At 50.5% G+C, this 24,535-nt stretch overlaps 1 protein-coding gene across 1 annotated transcript; it reads left to right on the top strand.

Annotated features, from left to right (window-relative positions):
- Window positions 1-1,291: 1,291 nt before the first annotated feature.
- On the top strand, window positions 1,292-24,303 carry LOC114220487 (solute carrier family 22 member 20-like). The gene is given in 11 exon segments (XM_028118399.2): window positions 1,292-1,666; window positions 1,764-1,867; window positions 3,267-3,366; window positions 3,368-3,422; window positions 6,036-6,204; window positions 6,733-6,859; window positions 7,971-8,086; window positions 11,671-11,885; window positions 13,682-13,790; window positions 13,984-14,187; window positions 23,932-24,303. Coding segments are annotated over 11 exon segments (1,671 nt in total). The 3' UTR covers window positions 24,029-24,303.
- Window positions 24,304-24,535: the final 232 nt, after the last annotated feature.

Here is a 24,535-nt window from a genome sequence, read left to right as displayed (position 1 = left end):
GGTATCTAGGAAGTTGGGGAGGATGGGGCCCCAGCTGCAGGGACAAGGCCATACTGCCGAGGACCCACTGACCCCCGCTGGTCCTAAATGCCCTCCTCACGGCCCCGGAGGCCTGACCCCTGCCCTCCCTGTACACTCTGACCCGGGAGGCGCCGGCTGAACCCCGAACTCCTACTGAGCACAAACCTGACCCCCCAGGAAGCTCCCAGAACATGAGCGCCTCCTTCACCTAGACACCTGCAGCTTCTGTAAGCTGCTCCAGCCCCCTGGGCTCCTGGCTTTTCTCACCAGAGATAAGAGTGGGTTGAGGTGAGGGTAGAAGAGCTAGAACGATGGGAAGAGGAGGGGGATGGGTGAGCCACAAACTTGGACAGCCTCTGCAGGGCGGAGGCTGAGGGAGCCAAGGTTGGGGGTGGGGGCTGAAGAGAGAGCCCCGAGCGGCAGCCTTCCCATACTCGGCTCTCCACAGGCTGGCGCAGGGCCTGGACCCCCTGTCGCGAGCCTGCATTTTGCCCTCAGGCGTCCTAGACCAGGTCCTGGGCCCTGGCGTCCTGTTACTAAGGAGAGTGCCCATCCCTTCCTGGGAGTCTGGGCTGCGAGAGGGCCAGGTGGAGGGCTGGGAGGCAGGTGCGTGAGTGGGCCCCACCCTCGCAGTTCTCTGTATTGGGCTTTTGTTTGATGAGCAGGTTGGAATAATGGTCTGGATGATCTGGCGGCCCCACCCTCTCACAGACACTCCCCCCCGTCCCCCCATCCCCCCCTCCCCCGGCTGAGGCTGAGTGCCTGGGACGGAGGCAGGGAGACCTGGGCTTCCCCTTGGCTGCCCTGCTTGAGCATCTTTAAAGGACTCCACCCCACCCCACCCCAGTTTTTCCTGCGCAGCTTCTGACTTCTTGGTTGGGGCACAGGGACTGGGTCCCCTGTGCTGAGGCTGGATCGGGCTCTCGAAGATGCCTCACGATGGCCTTTATTTGGGAGGGTGATGATGGCGTCGCAGTGACTGGGGGGGTCCTGGTGGTGCAGGCAGGGGTCGGGCGGCTGGGCCTGCAGAACTGGGTGGTGTGCTGCGAGGTGGCGCTCTGGGACCCTGGTTTTCTAACTGGGAGGGGAGATGGAGCGAAATGAGGAGCAAGGCCCTGGAGGGAGGGGGAGCCCTGCAGGCAGGGGGACGCCCGAGGCCTCCTGTGAGGTGTAACCGGACCCCTCCAACCTGCCGGATGCAGGGCGTCTGCGGTCCTGACCCCGGGGCCCCATCCTTCACATAAGCCCGCAGCAGGCTGGGCTGTGGGCCATGGCCTTCACGGACCTGCTGGACAGCCTGGGTGGTGTGGGCCGCTTCCAGCTCGTCTGCACGGCCCTGCTGCTGCTGCCCTGTACCCTGCTGGCCTGTCACAACTTCCGGCAGAACTTCACGGCCGCCGTGCCCAGCCACCACTGCCGGGGCCCTGTCAACCACACCATGGCCTCCACCAACCACTCGGGGGCCTGGCTGAGGGCCACCATACCCCTGGACCAGCTTGGGGCCCCCGAGCCATGCCGCCGCTTCACGGAGCCTCACTGGGCCCTCCTGAGCCCTAACACGTCTGTCCACGGAGCGGCCGCGGAGGGCTGCAAGGACGGCTGGGTCTATGACCGCAGTGTTTTCCCGTCCACCATCGTGATGGAGGTCAGCGGGGCGGGGCGGGGAGGGGGGACTGGGGCGGTGTCGGGTGGGGGGTGCTGCCCGGGGCCGAGGCCGGAGCGTGCTTCTCTCCCCGCTGCAGTGGGATCTGGTGTGTGAGGCCCGCCCCCTCCGCGACCTAGCTCAGTCCCTCTACATGGCCGGGGTGCTGGTGGGCGCCGCCGTGTTCGGCAGCCTCGCGCACAGGTGAGCCTTAGGGGAGGGGGGTCCCAGCCACCTGAGCCTCTTCATTCATCTTACTTTATTGACGTTGATTTGTATAGAGATAATTCATTCGCAGGGTTCACCATTCCAGAAGGTGTGGAAGAGTCTGCAGGGAAGCGTCCCTTTCCCACTCCTGCTCCACTGCCCAGGGATTTCTAGAGGGCGGCCTGGTTTCTGTGTCTCTTACCAGAGATTTTATGATTTTATGTCATCCAAGCCAACAGGGACATATGCTCTGTCCCACTTCTGTCTTACCAATGCTGGCGCACCCCACGCGTGCTTCTGGACCTGGCTTTTACTTGCCTTCGAGGCCTCTGCATGTTCCTTTAGAAAGAGCTTTCTGGTCCTCCCTACCGTCCCTGCTGAATTCTACTGTATGAGCGACCAGAACTAAGCAGAACGACTCCCGAGGAGAGCCGGCAGCCCTTCTAGAGAGACCCCGAGAAACCCAACAGGGCGATAGGCTCCAGTGGAGACGTCTCCACACCTCCTCTGCCCTATTTCCCCTGCCTTCCAGCTCGTCCTCTCCTTCTCCCTGCCCTCCCCTTCCCCTCCCTGCCAGTTCTGGGGGGCCCTCCGGCACCCTGGAGTGTGGACTGCCCCCCTACCCCATACTACATGCCTCAGACCCCTCATGGGCAGCTCTGCCATGACCCTGGTCATACTGTGTCACAACACAGCCTGGCCTTCCTGTGGACGAGCCTATCTCTTAACCATGGTGTCGAGTTTGTCACCAGCCCCCAGTGCAGGACGGTTTCCTAGAGGTGATCGAGGCATGTTTGTGCCAGAGAATGAATGAGTGAACAAATGAGTGGATCCGGGATGGACAGTGTGTGGCCCCCTTCCTGGCCTGCTGCCCTCCCAGCCACGCTAGGGCTCTGGCCCTGGACCCTCCCAAATGGGGCAGTGCCAAGGCCAGACTGGGTTAACTCTACTACCCTGAACCCTGACCTTCGACCCCTTTATGGTGTGGCAAGCCCCCGCCCCACCCTGACCTCCCCAGCATGACCAGTTCAAATGAGGACTTGAGGTCGGGGTCCCGCTCCCACTGGCCCGTGGGTCCTGGTGTGAGGCCTCCATCCAGCTGGAAGTTCACTCAGGGGACCCTCTGACCGCAAGCCCCGAAGATTAGGAGCTGGGTTGGGGGGGCCAGAAATACTCCTCAAGTGAAGGAACAAAAGAGAAAAGACATTTCTTCGGGTCCAGTTTTCCCTCCCTGACCCACCTCGGCTGCCAGGGCCTGCGTCCCAGCGGATATGCCTTGTTCTGTTACGGGGGACTGGCCTGGGGGGCAGCTTCCTCTCGCCCTCCCTCGGCAACCCCCACAAGGGATGCAGCCGCTGCCTCCGGAAGCTAACCCTGTGCCCGGTGCCCGGCTCAGGCTGGGCCGCAAGGGCCCCCTGGTCTGGTCGTACCTGCAGTTGGCAGTTTCAGGGGCGGCCACAGCCTACTTTGGCTCCTTCGGTGCCTACTGCATCTTCCCGGTTCCTGATGGGCATGACCTTCTCCGGCATCATCCTCAACTCCCTCACCCTGGGTGAGTCCAGCCGAGGAGGGGCCTGGAGGGGAGGAGAGCTCGCGGAAGTGGGGATGGCGCCCTATTAGTGGATGTCCCGCCTGTTGTGTTGTTGTGCTGGGATTCTCGTCCAGTGACTTCTACTCAGAGCCCCCACCCCAGGGTTCTTGGGCGACCCGGGCTCTCAGCCATGGCCCTGCCGGCAATGAGCCGTGGACCCTGGGTTGGGATGTGGCCATCTGTACCCTGAGAGGGTTGGGTTATTTCCTGTGTGCGAGGGTCCACAATAACCACTTAGTAAGCACCTACTGTATGCCACGCCCAGTGTGGGCTCAAGTGTGGGGACACAGAAGGGAGCTGAGACACAGTGGTCCCCGAGGCTGCAGGTAGTCCTAAGATTATGTGGCTCCAAAAAGGAGCAGGGCTCACCCGGGCTGCAAAGGTGGTGACTCCTTAGCACCATGGTGGAGACCTGGCCCCTTCGAAGCCAGGTGGGAATGTCCCCCACTCCCAAAGTGACAGGGTCAGTCCTCACTTCAGGCTAGTTTCAGGCAGCTGCCGGAAGCTCCAGCATGGAGCACTGTTAGGGAGTAGAAAGCTCACGGTGTGCCACCTGCTTGTGCTAACGGCTTAGTTTGCACCCAGGACACTACCGGGCTCAGGGAGGGTCTGAGGGATCCAGAGACTGCTGCCAAAGACGGAACGGGTCTTTCTTTTCAGGGACTGGGGGGGGACATCTTAGGGCTAGAGAACCAGGCTGTATCAGGCTGGCACACCTGACATCCCCCTCCCTGAACCAGGACACTGAAGCTTGTTGATCTCACACACAATCCCGGCAAATCCCAGCCCCCTCGCCTCAGCCTCCAGGCTGGGCGTCCAGCTGCAGCTTGTGGGATCAGAAGGCAGGAACAGACATGCACGGTCCATCTCGTGCTAGAGTTACCTCTATGACACTCACACCCCTACATGCACACATACACTCCTACCTACGAATACCCCTGCACACACCTACTAGAACTACTGCTATGTACCAGATGCGGTTCCGAGCACTAGAGATGGAGCAATGCACAAAGCAGGTCTCTGCTCCCATGGAGCCTGTGCTCTCGTGGGGGAGGAAAGACAGCCACACAAATAGCGGATCATATAGTATGTTGGACGGGGATAAATGCTGCCGAGGAAACTAAAGTCCAGAAAGGGGATAGGCAAGCAGGGAGTGGGGGGTGCGGAGTGGCCGGAGGAAGTCCTCACCCAGCAGAGCGTGCGGGAGGGAGGGAGTGCGCCCCGCGGCTATCTGGAGGAAGAACATTCCAGGCAAAGGCCCTGATGGGGTGTGTGTTTCTAGTGGGCTCAAGAGGAAGGGGTTCTTTTTTTTTTTTAAGATTTTATTTATTTATTTGACGGTGTGGGGGTGAGGGCACAAACAGGGGAGAGGCAGAGGGAGAAGCAGGCTCCCCGCTGAGCAGGGAGCCCGATGCAAGACTCCATCCCAGGACCCCGGGATCATGACCTGAGCCGAAGGCAGACGCTTAACCGACTGAGCCACCCGGGTGTCCTAAGGAGGGGGTTCTTGTGGCTGGAGCGGAGCACAGGGTGGGAAGTGGGGAGGGGAGTGGTGACAGATGAGTTGGGGGTGCAGATCCTTAGGCCCTGTGACCACTTACAGACTTTGGCTTTGACTCTGAGCAAGACAGGAGCTACCGGAGGATCCCAAGCTGAGGAGAGGCCTGATCTGATCTGACTTAGCATTTGCCAGGGTCCCTGTGGAGGCCAGTTCCACGGCTCCTGCGGTCACCAGCCAGCCGCAGACTGGTTCGGGCCGAGGGTAGCAGGAAGAGGCAGGAAGGGCTCGACTGGGTTCTGTTGGTAGAAGCAGCAGGATTTGCTGATGGACTGGACACACGAGCTGGCTGCTCATGGGAAAGAAGTGTCCTCGTTAACGGGCTACAGTTGCCTTGTAAGAGTGTGCATGATTTGTTCATCAGTCGCTCGAGCATGGACAGCTAGGTTGTTTCCAAGTTTTGCTATTTACAAAAAACATCATGTAATTAAGAGCCATTATATTTCCTTTCCTACCAACTATTTACATCTTTTGCCCGTTTTTTTTTTTTTTTGTGGGTTTTTTCTTTTCTTTTCTTTTTTTTTTTTTTTTTTGCCTTTTGGTCATTTTCCTATAGATATGTAAGCATCCTTCCAATATTAGGGAAATTCACCCTTTCTCTATAATTTGAGTTGCAAATTTTTTGTTTGACTGTTTTTGCTGACATCATGACTTGACTTACGGTGTTTGCTTTTTTTGTTGTTGTTAAAGCCAGTCTAGGTGTTCGTTCTTATATGCAGACACTCTAATTTTTATAAAGTCAAGTTTGTTGATTTTCCCTTTTATTGCTTCTGAGTTTTGTGGCATTCTTAGAAAAGACTTTCCTGACTCTAAGATTGAAAAAAAAAAAGTTGCCATGATTTTTTTTCTAACGTTCTTGTGGTTTTATTGGTTATATTTAGTTCTTTGGTGCACCTGTGGCTCAGGAAATCTCTGGAAAAATTTCAAGCGGTCAGAGTCGCCATGAAAGGCACAGGTGGATTAGACAACCATGGAGGCTGTGAGTCCTGCTGATCCTTTCCTGAGTCTGTCTGCAGTCGTGGAGTGGATGCCCACCCGGGGCCGGACCGTGGCGGGGATCTTGCTGGGGTACTCCTTCACCCGGGGTCAGCTCATTTTGGCCAGAGTGGCATACCTGATCCGCCCCTGGCGGTGGCTGCAGTTTGCTATCTCTGTTCCTTTCCTCATCTTCTTCCTCTATTCTTGGTACGTCCCGACAGAGAGGGGGGTAGGTGGGTGCACCCGTGTGACCAAGCCCCACCCGTGACAATCTGGGGCTATGCAGTGACTGGGACTTGCTGGACGTGGTGGGGACTCGAAAGAGGGGCGATGCTTGTGGGGACCATGGCTCACAGGTACTGCCCATGGCTGTCGGGAAGCTCCCATAAAATCCCTTACATTAGTGTAGGGCTCCAGAACGTTCGAGTGGTTTTGCCTCATCAGTTCCCTTGCAACTCACAACAGGAGGGGAACTGAGGCACAGACCAGGGGGGGGCCATGTTATTCAAGCCACACAGCAGGGTCAGAACCAGATCCAACACTGGATCTGTGAATGTTTCTAAGTGCCCTTCAGTGGTTGGCTGTCTGCTGTGCTTTGGGAAAGGGAAGCTGGCGTGTCCCCTGGTCTTCCCGAGTCTGCGGGCAGCAGGAAAGGGAAGGAAAGTGTACTTGGGTTTGGAGAATGGAAGGAGCTCTACTCACCCCTGCCATCCTTCATCCTTCTTTCGGTCCCAGGTGGCTGCCAGAGGCATCCCGCTGGCTCCTCCTCCATGGCAAGTCGCACCTAGCTGTGGAGAACCTGCGGAAGGTGGCCATTATGAATAGGAGAACGGAGGAAGGGGAGAGGCTTGTGACCAAAGAGGTAGGCCGCATGAGTGGAAGAAAAGGGAGGGACCATTTTAATCTGGCTGGTGGCCTCAAGATGTGCCGGGACTCGGTAGCTTGCCAGGAGTCACCCACCACCCAGGGGAGGAGGCTGGGAATAAACAGAGGGAAGAGTTCCGGTGAAGCGAAAAGGTGAATGGCTGTGTGATCTGAGAGCGATAACTTAACGGCTTTGTTCATCAGTCCACCCATCTATTCCGTGGGGAAATAACCCCATTCACACTGACACCTCGCCGAAATTGAAATAAAATAAGAAAATAAAATGAAAATATTAAAGTAGAAGTCATAAAATGAAATTATCAAAGAACCAATAATAAAAGTACCCTTAACGATAAATACCAGCATAAGATAATTACCATTTGTAAGTAGTTACCATTTATTATAAATAAGTACGGTTTCTCAAGCCCCGTGTTGGCACTCTGCTAAGGGCTTTATGTACATAATCTCATTGAATGTGTTACTTTTGGGGGCGCCTGGGTGGCTCAGTCGTTGGGCGTCTGCCTTTGGCTCAGGTCATGATCCCGGGGTCCTGGGATGGAGCCCCGCATCGGGCTCCCTGCTCTGCGGGAAGCCTGCTTCTCCCTCTCCCTCTGCTGCTCCCCCTGCTTGCGTTCCCTCTCTCGCTGTGTCTCTCTCTGTCAAATGAATAAATAAAATCTTTAAAAAAAAAAATCCTTAAAAAAAATGGTACTTTTGTGGTTGAGGAAACTGAAGTTTGAATGGGCCCGGTCATTTGCCTAAGAACACACAGTGGGAAGTGGCAGAACCACTCAGAACCCCTGTCCAAGCCTATCTCAGAGTCTCTACCAGGGATGAGGTGTGAGGGTCCCTCGGGAACCACAGGCGTCAATTTCAGCCTAATCAGCAGGCAGCTCAGGAGCCTTGGGACTCACATTGGAGCCTCTGCTTCACCCGAAGCTCTGGAAACAATCTGTTGAGAGCCATCAGTCCCAGCCTGCAGAGACTAGAACAAGCCACCTTGCCGGGGACCTCAACCTTGACCTTCCTCTCCACAGATGAAGGGACTCCTCGCAGGAAAATAGGGTCCCAGATCCTTCCCTTCTGCTGATCAAACTTCCCTTGTCCAGGTGGTGAGCTCCTACATCCAGAGTGAGATTGCAAATGTGCGCACCTCCAACTCCATCTTGGACCTCTTCCGAACCCCGGCCATCCAAAGGGTCACATGCTGTCTCATGGTGGTCTGGTAGGTGATGTGCTTGCGCCCAAGTCTTTGACCTGAGGCAGGGACACACCTTTTATCCCCACTTCCAAACTCTATTCTCAAATACTCTTTTTTTTTTTAAAGTTCAATGACTTATATTTTACTTTATTTTATTTTTTTTAAAGATTTTTATTTATTTATGGAGAGAGAGAGAATGGTAGAGAGAGAACATGAGAGGGAAGAAAGTCAGAGGGAGAAGCAGACTCCCCGCCGAGCAGGGAGCCCGATGCGGGACTCGATCCCGGGACTCCAGGATCATGACCTGAGCCGAAGGCAGTCGCTCAACCGACTGAGCCACCCAGGCGCCCTGTTCTCAGATACTCTTAATGCATTGAGCAGGTGAGCCTTGTGAATTCAATTTTGTTCCCTACTCTTTCTCTAGGGTCCTCTGGCCCTCTGCTTGGCGCTGAGATGTGGTCATAGATGAGACATCTGTGCTGACCTAGAGACCCCACATCTGGACAGTGGGTCTCAACTTGGCTGTTGGGGGGCGTCCATTGGAATCACCCACGCAGCTTTTCCAAAATGCACCTTGTCGCATCCTGATGGGCCCTTGGGGCTCTCCAGGACACTCTGGGAAGTGTCCCATTCTGGAGAAACACTTGTGGGTCAGAAAGGGACAGACAAGGAAACAATGTCTATGAGGTATGGCAAGTGTCCTTATAGCAGTTCTCCTGATTGGGGCTGCTGAGGGCTTCATGCAGGAGACAGCATCTACGTGGATTTTACAAAAATGGTTGTGGCGTTTGCCAGGGGACCAGGAAGGGATTCGTAGCAGCTCACACAGATAAACACGAAGTGCAAAATGGGTAAAACCACAAGGGCAATCCATTCCCATTAGCACAGACTGGCAGCGGGCAAATCCTAAGGTAAGGAACTGATTTAGAAAGGGGGTAGGGGGCCATTTTAATTGCACTTGACGGGATGTCCTAGATATGTAAATAGAAAGGGTTGGTATTTGTGAAGTAGAGAACACAGGCTATGAGTGATCTGTTCTCTGAAGGAGACCCAGCCCTTTTGTTTCGTGGTTACCGGCCAGGCTGTGGTGGGAGACCAGACTACCTGGGTGACCTTGAGCAAGTCAGCCAGCCTCCTGGTGCCCCAATTTCCGGCTTATGTATCTACCCCTAAGGTCCTTTTGAGAACTAAATCTTTAGACATGTAACCCCCCACCTGGCCAGGGTAAGTGCTCGGGTAGAGTCTATTCTCTGATTTAAGTTCAGAGCTGTAGCTGTTCCCTGAGCCCTGGAAATGTGGGGTTGTCCACCACTCTGGACCTTTAGAGGGCTTCTGCCCCGGGCAGCCAGAGAGCTCCTCAGAACCCAAGTCAGGGAGGTGATGCTCTACCCCCAGCACCCTGCTGGCCCACCCCTACTTCGCAGTCCTCTTCCCACTGGGAAGAAACATCATGAATTAAAAATTCCAGGGTTGAAAGTCCCCTCTTGGATCCTTCTAGAAAAAATAAGCTCAGGCCCATTTCTGTTCAAAGGAAGTAATTCAGGCAGCTAGTGACTGGGTCACCCACATGGAGTTTCTGCCAGCAGGTGGGGAGATTTGGGAGGAAGAGGAAGGGTGAGCAACTGCTGGACTTTCACAAGCTTCTGTTGTAAATGCCTTCCGCGAACTTGGATTTTTTTTTCTCTACTGGTTTGTTGGTTTGTTTGTTTTTTTCCTAAATTACAAAAGCACTGCATACTCATTGGGAAAAAAACAATGTTTTTTCAAACAACCCAGAAACATATAGGCAGGATATTGTATTGGTTGTGAGGCAGGACTCAACTGTACTTTAATTTAAAAAAAACAAGACAAGGGGCGCCTGGGTGGCTCAGTCGTTAAGCGTCTGCCTTCGGCTCAGGTCATGATCCCAGGGTCCTGGGATCGAGCCCCTCATCGGGCTCCCTGCTCGGCAGGAAATCTGCTTCTCCCTCTCCCACTCCCCCTGCTTGTGTTCCCTCTCTCGCTGTCTCTCTCTCTTTCTATCAAATAGATAAATAAAATCTTTAAAAATAAATAAAAAGTTAAAAATAAAAAAATAAAAAAACAAGACAAAATAAAAGGCAGGACTCTGGAACCCGACTGCTTGAATTTGAGTCCCAGCTCTGCCACAGCTCTGTCTGCATGATCTTGGGTGAGTTACCTAACCTCTCTGTGCCTCAGTTTCCCCATCTGTAACATTGGTATGCTAGTACCTACCACATAGGGCGGTTGTGAAGATTAGAAGCATTCATGTACGTGAAGCCGATAGAACGGTATCTGACACTTGGTAAACTCAAGATGCGTACCTGTTATCACTGGATGAGAGGAAAGCGGGTGCTCCTTCTCCCACTCTGCTCCCCTCCACCCCCCAGCAGCAAGTCCTGCCAAGCATGAGTCTGTATCCTTCCAGACCTTTGCACACACAAGACACGCACATGTATTCTTACAAAAATGGGTTAATACCATACATATCTGCTACTTGCTTCTAATAACTTAACCATATTTGTAAATATCTTTACAGTGTTACATGAATCCAGACCTGTCTAGGGTCAATAAGAATTACTGTATCACCTTTCTAGAAGTGTCTTCTCTTTTTCTCCATCTCCCCTGACTCACATAGCTGGGGGTAGGTGGGAGGGATGGTAGGCGTTTCTCAGTAGGTGCTAAGGGGGCAGAGAGGCCGGGGTCTTGCTCGGAGAGAGCCCCCTGCCAAATTCCATTTTTCCATCTCCCCTCCCCAAGATGTTCCAGAGCCTATGTCAGCATATGGTCTCGCAGGGAAACAAAACCAGGCCAACCTGCTGGGGTTCATGAGGGCCAGTCCCATGCTTTTGTTGTTACGTGGGTAAATGACACATAACAGAGATTTCAACATCATACTTATTCCTTCTGAAGGCTGAGTAATTACCCGCAAGCACCACATGCTGTTTATCCATCCATCCATCCACCCATCCATCCATCCACTGGTCGCAGCTTGGGGTTGCTTCCATCTTTCCGCTCTTGTGAATAACGCTGCTATGAACACGGATGTACACATATCTCTTTGAGACGCTGCCTCAGGGACATTTTAAATTTCTCTGGAGACCCCGCCCCCCCAGTGTGGGAACTCCAGACCTTTGCCGTCAGATTGACCGTAAACCCCCCTTGGCAGAAGCAGACATCTTCAGGTGTAGATTTCTCAGTAAACGTTGAGAGACGCTGTGAGGGTCCAATGGGGTCTTCGCCTGGTTGGAAGCCTCTCGTTTTCTCCTTCCAGCTCTTAGCTGTGAAGCTCAGACCAGCCACTGAAGGTGGAGGTGGAGGGGCTGGAGCAGTGCAGGTAGGGGAAAACGGGAAAACACTCACACTCCAGAGCCCATGGACTTGACTCAGGGAGCAGGTGGTTAAGCAGGGACATGGAGGGAGGAGCCTGGGCTCTGAGACCCAAGTCAGAGACTTGGATTTGGTGAAGGGGAAAGGGGGGCGGGTTAAATTCAGGGGATTTAACCCCCTGAGAATGGCGTCCTGTGTCATTCATCTCGTGTACCGTCCCCTGGGTCCAGAACAGTGAACCCTGGGCCAGAACAGGACTATTCTGCTGCCTCTTCCAGGTTCTCCAACTCCATGGCTTACTATGGGCTGGCCATGGACCTGCAGAAGTCTGGACTCAGCGTATACCTGGTGCAGGTCCTGTTCGGAGTCATAGACATCCTGGCCATGCTGGTGGCCACCACCATCATGATATACGTGGGCCGCCGGGCCACCGTGGCCTCCTTCCTGATCCTGGCTGGGCTCATGGTGATCGTGAACATGTTTGTGCCAGAAGGTGAGCCATGTGCTTCTGCCATGACCGCCCAGGAGCCTCTGGGGTCTGGGGTCTGGTGGGCAATGACTACAGCAAGGGAACAGGCTGAGGGATGTTCTTCTGGATCTGGAGAGGAAGTGACTGTCCATTAGCAGAGTTTTTACTAAGCACTCAGCACCATGGTGGAGAATTGGCAAAGACGTGAGCCTTTGCCCCCAAAGCACTCACCATCTTGTCAGGGAGATCAGATTGATGACCTTTGAAATTCTCAATGCCCAGGGGCTCCAGGCCAATGCCAGCAGTGTCAAGGAATGGGACCCAACTGTAGGTATTTAAAGAAGAGTCCAGTGATTCCAGCAAGAAGCCAGGGTTGAGTTTCAGAGTCCTAGAGCTTGTGTGAAGCCAAGGGCCCATGCCTTGGGCAGCTTGTCTGATTTCTCGGTGCTTTATCGCCTTCCTGTAAAATGGATAGATTACTTCTATTGGTATTTTGACATATTTTCTTCCAGTCTTTTTTCCTTTTTGTAGATTTTGTATTTGACATAATTGAGATAATATTATAATATGTACATATAGATATATATAAATGGGATTATATATGTATATATGTGTTATTTATATATATAAGATATATCCTATTTCACTATATGTTATAACATAATTATGCTCTTTCATGTTATTTATTTATTTTTATTGTTATTATTTTTAAAGATTTTTGTTCATTCACTTGAGTGAGAGAGAATGGGAATGCATAGTGGGGGAGGGGCAGAGAGGGAGGAAGAAAGAGACTCCCTGCTGAGTGGGGTCGACTCCAGGGCCCTGAGATCATGACCTGAGCTGAAGTTAGATGCTCAACCAACTGAGCTACCCATAATCCCCTATTTATTATTATTTTTTAAGTAGGCTCCAGGCCCAGCATGGAGTCCAACATGGGACTTGAACTCATGACCCTGAGATCAAGACCTGAGTTGAGACCTGAGTTGTGATGCTTAATGGCCTGTGCCACCCAGGCACCCCAATATGCTTGTTCATGTTCATACAAATGTTCCATGACCCTAATTTTGTATTACTATGTAACAATTCATCCAGATTGGTGTCTCACAACTCTTGCTGCACGTTGGAATCTCCTAGGGACCTTTAAAGAAATACCCAAACTTGAGGCTATCCCCAAGAGGCTTTAGTATAATGGAGAGGCGGTAGAGCCCAGATGTGGGTGTTTTATAAATCTCCCCTCCTGGATCCAGTGTGCAGTCAGAGGACGTACCATAATTTCCCTGACGATTGCTTCGACGTTGGGCATGTGCACTGGGGTTTTACTATTCATAACCAGTAGCAGGACAAACTTAATGATGGTAACAGCAAACACTGAGTGAGCACTGAGCCCTTTGCACTCATGACGTCATGGAACCTTATGACAACCCTGCAAAGCAGATTGCTGGTGTTTTCCTCATTTTACAGTTGAGGACAGGGAGGCTCAGAGAGGTTAAGTGACAGTGACCGAGCGGGGATTTGCATCCAGGCCTAACTCCAAATTTGTCCTGCCTCAGGAACGGGAAAAGGAGGCAGAAGTGAGAGAAGTGCAGTGCAGGCGTTCTGGGGCCTAAGTGGGAACATGAGGTCATGGGAATCCCAAGCCCCTCCACCCAGTGCTCTGCCTCCCCCCTCCCTTTTCGGGCTCTGAGCCTCAGCCTCTGCCTCTTCCCCAGATCCCATCCCCTCCTGAGCACCCCTGCTCCCACCGCTACCCCTCTGCCTCCCTGATCCCCCCTGGGGCTCTGAGCTCCCCCTAACCCCCGGCTCTGCCTACCCCACTGCAGATATGCAGACCCTGCGCACGGCCCAGGCGGCGCTAGGCAAAGGCTGCTTGGCCAGCTCCTTCATCTGTCTGTACCTGTTCACCGGAGAGCTGTACCCCACAGAGATTAGGTGGGTGCATGGGGGGATGCAGAGCAGCACCTGCCCCAACCTGGGAGGCCCTGGAGCTCCAGGATGGCACCTGCTGAGCTTGCTGAAGCAGGACCCCTTCTCCTTTCTGTCTGCCCCCTGACACCCAGGGCCTGGCACTCCCAGCCCTCTAGGCAGCCTGGGCCGTGGCCACTGACCAGTCCGCACTTTTTAGGCAGATGGGGATGGGCTTTGCCTCGGTCAGTGCCCGCTTTGGGGGTCTGGTTGCGCCCCTGGTCACCACACTCGGGGAGTTCAGCGCCATCCTGCCCCCCATGGGCTTTGGGACCACTTCGATCCTGGCTGGGCTGGCTGTCTGCTTCCTGGCTGAGACCCGCAATGCACCCCTGGTGGAGACCATCGAGGCCATGGAGAGGAGGTAAGGAGCCTCTGGTCATGGGGGGGGGGGCGGGGATGGGGGGCGGGAATGGGGGGATGGCCAAACAAGCTGCAGGTGAAATAACTCAGGGTCTTCCCTCTGCTCTTCCAATGTCATGGCTCGTGGGTGGGAGCTGCGTTGGGAAGACCAGCCTTGCCTACCCACCTTTGTCTAAGAGGCTTGGCTTTCATCAAGGACAGACCCAACAATGAATGGTGAAATAGAATGAAGAATAAACTGGAGACCAGGCAAAACAGGAACATGAGCTGAGGTCAAGCCTGGCAGAGAAGTGGGGATAACGGTTTGTGGGGAGGAGAGGTGCCATATTCTGAAGCAAAGACAAGCGCATGTGGCTGCCATGGTGGCCTTCAAATCTGGGCCAGAGCTTCCTGGCAACAGAAAGGGAGATCCTGTTAATGACTTTCATCATATTGTCTGAGAGAAAAGGGGCTACCAGTTCTCTGGGGAAAGTGAAACTTTCCTCAACAATTAGCACTAGAAGAAATTTCTCTCATGGATCTCCTTAGGGAGGTCACTGAGTAAGGTGATGTCCTTGATGATGTTTCTAAAAGTGCCAGGTGGACTTGCTGCATTTCTCAGCAACAGTGGGGTCACCAAAGACCCTTGGTTGTGGGGAATGGGGCCGGGGAAGGGAACAGGGCCCAAGTCTGTAGCTTTCTCTGTGTCCAGCTTGATTCCACAGCTGGAACCATCTCTCCAGAGACCTTTGAGGTGGACTGTGTTTGAAATCCTTAAAATAATCCCCCGTGAGCATCCTACATCTAACCTGAGCCATGGACTAAGGTTGGACTCACATAGATCAAGGACATATCCTTTGGCAAGTCCTGTCAATTCTGCCTCCAAAATATATTTAGAATCTGTCCCTCTCTGTCACCCCTGTGACCATCCCCCTCCAAGTCTGGACAGCTCTAAAAGCCTCGTATCTTCCCCTGTCCCTTCCACTTTATTCTTTTTTTTTTTTTTTAGACAATATATTTATTTATTTATTTTATTTTTTTAAAGATTTTATTTATTTATTTGAGAGAGAGAGAGAATGAGCGATACAGAGCACGAGAAGGAAGAGGGTCAGAGAAGGAAGCAGACTCCCCGCTGAGCGGGGAGCCCGATGCGGGACTCGATCCTGGGACTCCAGGATCATGACCTGAGCTGAAGGCAGTCACTTAACCAACTGAGCCACCCAGGCGCCCTCCACTTTATTCTTTATACGGCAACTAGTGTGAAAGCCTTGCCATGTAAAGAATCACATCACTCCTCTTTGTAACCCTTCCCTGGCACCCTTCTACGTTGAAGATAAAATATGAAATCTCACAAGGCTCCCAGGATCTGGCCCCTGCAAACACCAAGGTTGCTCTCTCTCTGGAATGTTCCTCTCTTTGCTCTCTGCCTGTTTAATTCCCATTCATGCCACAGGTATAGGTCTAGACACCCCAGATGCTGGGTTAGTATTTGTCAATAACCCAATCCAGAGCCTGTTTGCAGGTGCTCTGAGATGTTGCCTCAGGGACCCAAGTACATGAAGAGATAACTGGAGGAGTGGCCTCCCCCCCCAATATGACTGTAATGGTTCTGGCCCGGGCATTTTTATTTATTTATTTTTTTAAAGATTTTGTTTATTTTTTTGACAGAGAGATAGCGAGAGAGGGAACACAAGCAGGGGGAGTGGGAGAGGGAGAAGCAGGCTTCCTGCCGAGCAGGGAGCCCGATGTGGGGCTCGATCCCTGGTCCCTGGGATCATGACCTGAGCCAAAGGCAGATGCTTGATGACTGAGCCACCCAGGCGCCCCTGGCCTGGGCGTTTTTAAAGTCACATTTTGCTTACCCTAGCTATAGAGAAACCCAGTAATGCCAAATGAAATTCGAGTTTTGGGTAACAGAGCTTCGTTTGATCCTGCCAGGAACATTTATTATAAAGCTACTTTATGTTGTTACAGATGTGAACCAATTACATGATGGAGGCCATTTACTAAGACTAATTTAATTTAATTTAATTTAATTTATTGAGAGAGAGAGAGTGCATGGGTTGAGGGAGAGAGAGAATCTCAAGCAGACTCCATGCCCAGCACGGAGCCAGACACGGGGCTCGATCCCACAACTTGGAGATCATGACCTGAGCCGAAATCAAGAGTCCAATGCTTAACCGACTAAGCCACCCAGGCGCCCCTAAAATTAATTTTATTTTTAAAATTGTTGAGGGGCACCTGGGTGGCTCAGTCGGTTAAGTGTCTGCCTTCAGCCAGGTCGTGATCCCAGGGTCCTGGGATCAAGTCCCACATCAGGCTCCCTACTCAACAGGGAGCCTGCTTCTCCCTCTGCCTGCCACTCCCCTGCTGTGCTCTCTCTCTCTCTCTGTCAAATAAGTAAATAAAATCTTTAAGATAAAATAAAATAAAATAGTTGGGAACAAGCCATTCTTTCTCACAACAGTTTGCTGATTGGATCTGACCTAGCTGGTCCTGTCAGGAGTCCATTCATCCCGGGGAATGTGGAAGAGCTTGCACACCTTGGGAAACTAACCAATATCCAAAATGCAGGAAGCTTTCTGAAGCTGCACAATGTTGCAGAGTAGTCCCAGATTTTGCATTGCTTTTATCCTTTATTTTGTAATTATGTATGTATGAGGGGTCTGCCTCCGTGTCTGTGTGTTGAGTGTGGTCTGGGGCAATCTCAAACTTATGCTCTTTGTCTGAACCCTGGGAGAAAAAGTTGTTGAGACATCTCTGCCAAATACTCTAATGTGTAATTCTCTCCAACAAGGATGTTCTGTTACACAACCTCAGTAGAACCATCACAGTTAGAAAGCTAATATTGATATATGATTTCCATTTAATCCTCTGGCCTCATTCAAGTTCTGCCAGTCTTTCCCACCCCCACCCCTGCCCCACCACTAACATCCCATAAAGCAAGAGGATCCGGTTCAGAATCGCAAGTGGTATTTAGATGTTGCATTTCGTTCAGGCTGGACTAGATCCTCGGGTGTTCTCAGACTCTTTTGACTCCAACAGTTATACAGGGTTTTATAATAGGAAGGACAGGTATGAGTCCACAAAGCACATTTATATAAGGCTTTCAGGAGATGAAGGATGCAATACAGTTAGGAGGAAGAAAATGCAGGCAACCATCAGGAAGGCCCAGGGCACCCAGGTGCACCGCCCGGGGGTCCTCTCTGCCCTCTCTTTGGTCTCTCTCACAGGCTGTCAGCATGAAAAGGAGATACCTCAATCTCGGGGAAGCCTAGGCACATGTCTGCCGAGGGGTTTTTTGGTATCCCGTTGGTCACAGCTAAAATCGGTTTATAGAGCCAGGTAAACCAATTGCAGACCATAAATCCATGATTTTCAACAAACAATATTGGACAAGCTGGGAGAGGCTGTCTCCAGAGGGAGGGTCACACTTTGACAGCCCATGAAAAATTACTGGCTAGTCCATTTCATCCTTGCTGTGGTTGATGGGCAGTGTCTTGGCTCCAGATGTCTTTGAGGATGAACACGGAGCTGCCACAGACTAGCTGTGAGGTAACAATGACCTTGACTGTTTGAAGATGGAGACCGGTTACTCTGTAGATTTCTCCCTGGTTTGCGGTTTTCTGATGTTACAGGCTGTAGCTCACGCATCTCTGGCACTGTTATCACAAATGTGAGACCTGATTCTGCTCGTTGTATCCCATCAGCTGGTGCACGATTTTGGTTTGTCCTGTGATTGGTGGTATTCCCCTTGATCCCTTAATTAAGGAGGTACCTGCCAGGCCCTCTGCACTGTGAAGTTAATTCTTTTCCCCTTTGTAATTAACAAGCATTTTGTGGTGAAGTACTTTAAACTATGTAAGTATTCCATTCCTGATCAAACTTTCAATTTATTATATATGGATTTGTATCATTATGGATTTATAAATCCTTATTTTTCAATGTATTCTACCCTGTTTATTTTGATGCTCAATTTGTCCTAAATTTGGGCAGTATGAACCTTTTGACTTCTGTGTTCTTTCAAAATTCTTTAAGCATGTCCTTGTTTCCTGGATAGCCTAGGAAATGAGTTTCCCCGTAACTGTCTTGGCAGCAACCATTTCTCTGAGTGTCTTAGCTCATTTTAGTAGAGAAGGGTATTTAGAAGCCAAGATCCTTGGCACGCCTGTGTGCCTCGGTCGATTAAGCATCTGCCTCTTGATTTTGGCTCAGGTCATGGTCTCAGGGTTGTGAGATCAGACCCACATTGGGCTCAGCGGAGGGTCTGCTTGAGATTCTCTCTCTCCCTCTGCCCCTCCCCCACCTCTCTCTCTCTAAAGTAAATAAATAAATCTTAAAAAAAAAAAAAAAAGCCAAGATCCAGGTGTGAGGGGCTCATTATTATGGGTTTTTTCTGCTCTCAAGCCTCTCAGCGAACAGAGGTAGGGAATATATGAATATACATATGGGTACAGAGACCCATACATCTTTTTTTCTATAGCTGTAGATCATACTGAAAACCATGAGTCACATCATTACCTCCAACACCACCCACCACCAGGTTTATATCAGTTTGCTCCCTTTTCGTATTTAACTCCCTTCTCTGACAATGAGAAGTCTGCCTTCCCTCAGCCCTAACATAGAGCCTTAACAATCCCCCAGCATGTAACTCATCCCTCTCCTTCACGGACCCCTCCACACCCCACCTAGGCTCCAAAACCCCAGCCCAGGACAGCCCTCCATGTGGACACCTACCTTGCTCTGCCCCACATAGTGGCTTTAAGATAGAATCGTTCAGGAAGAGAAGGGAAGAAAAGTTTTCTGTATGTTTTTGATGACACAGGTTGTCATTCTCATAAACAGATAAAGGACAACCCCGCGACCTCCCAACTCCTCCAACCTCACACCCCTCCGGGTTCCCCCTTGAGATTATAGCAAGTGTAACCATGCCAAAAGGTAGACTAGCCACACTCAAAGCCTGTTTACCTCTCAAATAAACTTTTGCATAAGAAACTTAAACTTGTGACCTATTAAGGAGGAAACGGTCATGATGCTTTTTTAGCAAAGAGAATGGGCTAACATCTTGGGAAACAAAACCTGCTCTTGGGGAGGCACCAGGAGCTTGTCCAGATGGAGCCCACCATGAGTGAGCTGCTAAATGTAGTGGACAGTGGTCACGGAGCTGTGGCAGAGCTCTGGAGGCCAGGGATTTTACCTGGTGTTCAAATTAGCCTTTTCGAAATCTAGTCTGCGTATTAAATCTAATTTATGTATTATTATTCATTGAGTTCCTATGATGGGTCAGACACAGGGCTAAGTATGGGGTGCAGAAGGAACAAGACAGATGTGATCTCTGCCCTCCTGGAGGTTACAGAGGAAGAGAGGCACAGAGAGAACAAAGACGCAGAAATAAATATGCAATTAAGAGAGACTAACTGAGTGACTGAGGATGCCTCTAGACTTAAAGAAGAAGGAGAAGGAATTAGCCAGGCTGAGAAGGGGACAAGTGTGTCCCTGGAAAAGAGAACAGCTTATGCAAGGCCCCCTGAAGTCCCAGGGAGCTGGGAGGAGCTGAGTGATGGCCAGGTGTGAACCTGAAAGATGAGCCTGGAGAGAGGCAGGGGCAGCCCTCCAGACCGCTCTGAGAACTTAGGCTTTTAAGTTAATAGAGAAACCACTGCAGGACTTGGAGGAAGGGACTGATGTGGTCTGATTTTTAAAGACCCTTTCTGTCTCCTTTGCATTAGTAAATCTCAGCCTAAATGCGGCCTTGGGTCTAGGAATTTAGAGCAGTTGCTTTAGAACAGTTTCTCAACCATTTTTCATTATCAATTATCACCCCTCCTACCCCCACTGCGGGGACCTTTCTAGATATACGTTTTTTTCCCTAATCACACCTCCACCCTGCCAATAACAATTGTATCTGTTCACGTACTGTAGCCCTTTGGATGGCCACAAACCACTGTAATATCTCAGATTTTTCATCCCCCCCCACTCCAAGAACCAGTTTTCGTCCCCTGAGGGCCATATCACCTCTGTGAAGAATGAGTATTCTTCAGCAATGATTACCTGTTACAACAGCCATGGGATCTCCTGCAGTTAAGATTTTTAGAGGCCCTGAGGGGCTTATAATCAGATACACATTTAATATGCCCCTGCATGATTCTTGAGTGTTCTTATCCATGGGCTTCGTCAATAACCTGTCTGGGGTTCTTCTCGACAATTCCCTTCTAACCAAATATGAGACAGAAAAGACTCAACTGGCTTTGGTTTGGTAGGCAGTGGTGATGTTGGGGAACGGGAGGCAAGAAACGGCCTCTGTCATGAGTCAGTCAAGTGGAGTTTTCAATATCCGAACAATAAGAATTCAAGAACTGCTCAGCTCATTTCATTTTTCTCCATTTCTAATCTCATATAATTATGAGTGCTAGTCCCAGGCCTTGGGTATCAAGGATTAAGATGAGAAGAAAATGGCTCTTTCCAAGGTTCATGTTACCCATCTCCAAGATGGCCACAAGCCAAGAGGGATTAGGGGTAACACACCTACCACCGGTTCCTAGGTTACATAAAGATATAAGGGAACTTCCTCGTATTTATTTCACAGGCTGACAAAAATCCAGTTATTAGTAAGTTATTTGTATGTAAATTGCTCCCATCCTTCGTTAATCACAAGACCAGATAATGTTTCTCCAGAATAGTCTGGGGTGTGGGGCCAGGTCAGCCTCCATGACCCAGTTTGGCTCATGCCCCAGTTTGTTGGGGCAACATAGCAAAAGAAGAATTGACTAACCCTCTCAAAAAATCCTTTCCTGTAAGAATATAACATTCACAGAGGAAATGCCGATAGAAAATAAACAGCGGAAAGGTATTCACGTCAGTCATAATCAAAGAAATGTAAATTAAAACAGAAAAGAGGTCATTTTTAAATATCCAATAAGGAAAACATTTAAAACATAGTAGTAGTCAATGACGAAATATAGACAGGAAGGAGGAAACTCCTGCAACTTTCTGGAAGTTTCTTTGGCATTACTGATCATGAGATGGAAAAATTTTCATATTCTTCTAAGTAGCAACAACATTTCCATATCTGCCCTAAGCAAATAAGCTGAAATGTGGACAAAGTTTATTTACAAGGCTATTCATCATCATGCTTAATATGCCTGGAAAAAAATGTAAACTCTCCAAATCTTCAACAATTTGAATAAATTATGATTTTTTAAAACGTTTTATTTATTTATTCATGAGAGTCAGAAAGAGAGAGAGAGAGAGGCAGAGGAAGAGGAAGAGGGAGAAGCAGCCTCCCCGCCTAGCAGGGAGCCTGATGCGGGACTCGATCCCAGAACCCTGGGATCATGACCTGAGCCGAAGGCAGACACTTAACCAACTGAGCCACCCAGGCGCCCCTTGAATAAATTATGATTACTGTGCAATAGTAAAAAGCTATGTTGATGAAGACTTTTAAGGGCATGGGTAATGTTTGTACTATACTGTTAAATAGTGTATTAAAATTAATTACGGTATTTCCTAATTACGTCAAGAAATGGAGACTTGAGGGGTGCCTGGCCAGCTCAGTCGGTGGACCATGCAACTCTTGATCTTGAAGTCATGAGTTCAAGCCCCACGTTGGGTGTGGAGATTACTAAAATAAATAAATAAACTAAAAAAAAAAAAGAAATAAAGACTTGAAAGAGAGAAAGAAATATGTTAAGATGGTGACAGTGGTTGCCTCATAGTTAGGAGTGACATTTTTTTCCTGGCTACTTTACATTTTAAAAATTATCTCCAGGGATGCCTGACTGATCAGTCAGAAGAACATGCGACTCGATCTCGGGGTCCTGAGTTCGAGGCCCTTACTGGATAGAGATTAGTTAAATAAATAAAACTTAAAATTTTTTTTTAATATAAAAATTATCTCCAAATTGTCTATATTGAGCAGGCTCTCTTTGGTAACCAAGGGGGAGAGGCATAAATGAAAGCAATTATAAGAATTCAATTAGGGGGCGCCTGGGTGGCTCAGTCGTTGAGCGTCTGCCTTCGGCTCAGGTCAAGATCCTCAGGGTCCTGGGATCGAGCCCCACATTGGGCTCCCTGCTCCGCGGGAAGCCTGCTTCTCCCTCTCCCACTCCCCCTGCTTGTGTTCCCTCTCTTGCTGTGTCCCTCTCTGTCAAGTAAATAAATAAATAAATAAAATCTTAAAAAAAAATGATAATTCAATTAGGTAATTTCCCAGACACAGGGGAGACCCTCTCAAGGCCCAGAAGCTAGGGAAGTGTCTGGGAAGATGCTGGTCCTCCTAAAAGCCTGCCAAGATGGCGGAAAGACCCAGATGAGAGGCAGCAGGGCCTGGACAAAGTTGCCAGGTTCCCACCGGTGACCTTCCATGGAGTTCCCCCCACTGGGAGTGGGGGCTTAGAGAGGTGAGGGGTGGGGGATGGGGTTCAGCCTTTCAGCAAGAGGTCTGGCACTCCACTAAGGCCAAAGCCCAAGCCATTGGTCAGCTGGGACCTCCTGCCGCCCTCTCACCCATGGTGAACCCCAGTTGCATGGCTGACCCCAGGACGTTTTTAATGCTTATTGTATTATATTTCAGACATTAAAAAAAGAAGACCATGGATTTCAGGTCACCCAACATGCTGCCTCTGGTCATCTTTGCTCATATGATGAATTTTAAAAATGGTGTTGAGCAAGCCTAACCATTGTAGTGGTTGAATCCGGAGGATGTCTGCCTCTGGGTTTTTAGGAATCATCTTTGGAAGGGATGAGGAATCCGTGGCCGGGGGCTGGGGAGGAACAGGGAGGCGGGACAGGCTCCTGTCCCTTAGCCCCTACCCCTCAGGCACACAACAAGCAAAACCAAGAAGCTGAATGGACCCAAGGGACAGAGTCAGAAAGACTAGACAAGGCTTCAAGTGCAGAAAAAAGAGACATGGAGGACAGTAGAGCAAGAAGAAAGAAATGTCTCTTTGTGATTTTGTGAAGAAATAATCACACACAAAAATGGCTTAAACTGTTGGACTAAAAGGTCAGAAATAAGAGTTACAAGGTAAGGATGAAAACTCTGAAAAAACATTTGGAACATTGGAAAAGGTTCTCAAACCGGAGCCAGTGAAAAGTAGACCAGAGAAACGGACAAGAGGTGTAAATGATGAAAACGAGAAAAAAATGAAAACTAACATAATTACATAGAACAAACCACTCTTGGTCTGCACAATTCCAGGATAAAATAAAAGAGACCAGAACACAAATTATTTCAAAGATAGAGGGATACAAGCGAAAAAGGCAAAACTGCCCCTGTTCAAAGGACAGAAAGCCCCACGGGGCAGCCCTCACGCTGTTTGGGAGGCTCTTCCAGATGACTTCCCTGCCATCCCCCAGCCCCTGACTCTCCTCCCTGCTCCAGCCTGGCTGATTCTCTACCTGGGGCGGAGCGAGAAGGGCCCCGGCAGTGCCCAGTCCCCCGGGGTCTCTGCAGGTGCCCCTGGTCCACAGCGGAGCCAGGCCCAGCCCCAGCAAGTTCAGTGAACCTGGTGCCCCATTCACCAGCTGGGTGACCTTGGGTGCGTGTCTGGCCTCAGGTCCTCACTGGAAAACTTTCTGACCTTGCAGTCTTTCCCTGGGGTGCCCCCACGAGAACTAGAAGAAGGGCCACTGTGGCTTCTACCACCCTTGGGGGCTTTGGGCTAGTAGAGACATGTGTTGAATGCTGTGCACACACCACCTCCTTCTCACCATGTCCTTTCTGCCTTTCTGTCTCATTTTTCCATTTGCCTTTTCATTTCAACAGAGTCAAAGGAGGTCTTTGCAAGAAGGATGCAGAAGAGAAGAGGGAAGAAATTTCTCTCCAGCAGCTGGGAGCTTCTGCCCTCAAAGAAACAATGTAAGCTGCCACAAGCCTGGTGCTTGCTGGCAGCACCTCATCTGGTATCCAGACACCCCTGGGACTTTTCCTAACACTGATGGGGGTGAGGTTGGCCAAGGGCCATGGTGGCTCTGGGGGTCCATGCCAAAGAGCTGCTCACAAGCCAGGGCTGTGGTTACTGGAAGGAAACTGGCCACCAGCAGCCAATTGGCATCACAAACATGGACAAAGTCAAGAGGAACCAGGGACCCTCCATGTCCAGGGACCAAAGGAGGAACTGTTTTCCTTTCCCATCCCCAAACCTGTCCCCTTAAAACCTCTGTTCATTCTTGTTCTACCTCTAAACATTGTGTCTTTGCAAGGTTAAAGTGGCTGACATTTGGGCCCCTTGGTTTTCCCTGGGACAGCCCCACCCAGCTCGTCCTTGAGAACTCATTCTGCTCCACACCTTTGGCATTTACTCTCTCTTGCCATATATACAATTAAAGTTCTCTTCCCCTGGTTGTGTATGACTTACTTTCTCAACTAG

The sequence above is a fragment of the Eumetopias jubatus genome, unplaced genomic scaffold, assembly GCF_037043125.1.
Source record: "Eumetopias jubatus isolate StellerSeaLion01/CBP00866 unplaced genomic scaffold, mEumJub1_p1.0 scaffold_13, whole genome shotgun sequence".
NCBI lineage: Eukaryota > Metazoa > Chordata > Mammalia > Carnivora > Otariidae > Eumetopias > Eumetopias jubatus.
This window is presented reverse-complemented; position numbering and strand designations above follow the sequence as displayed.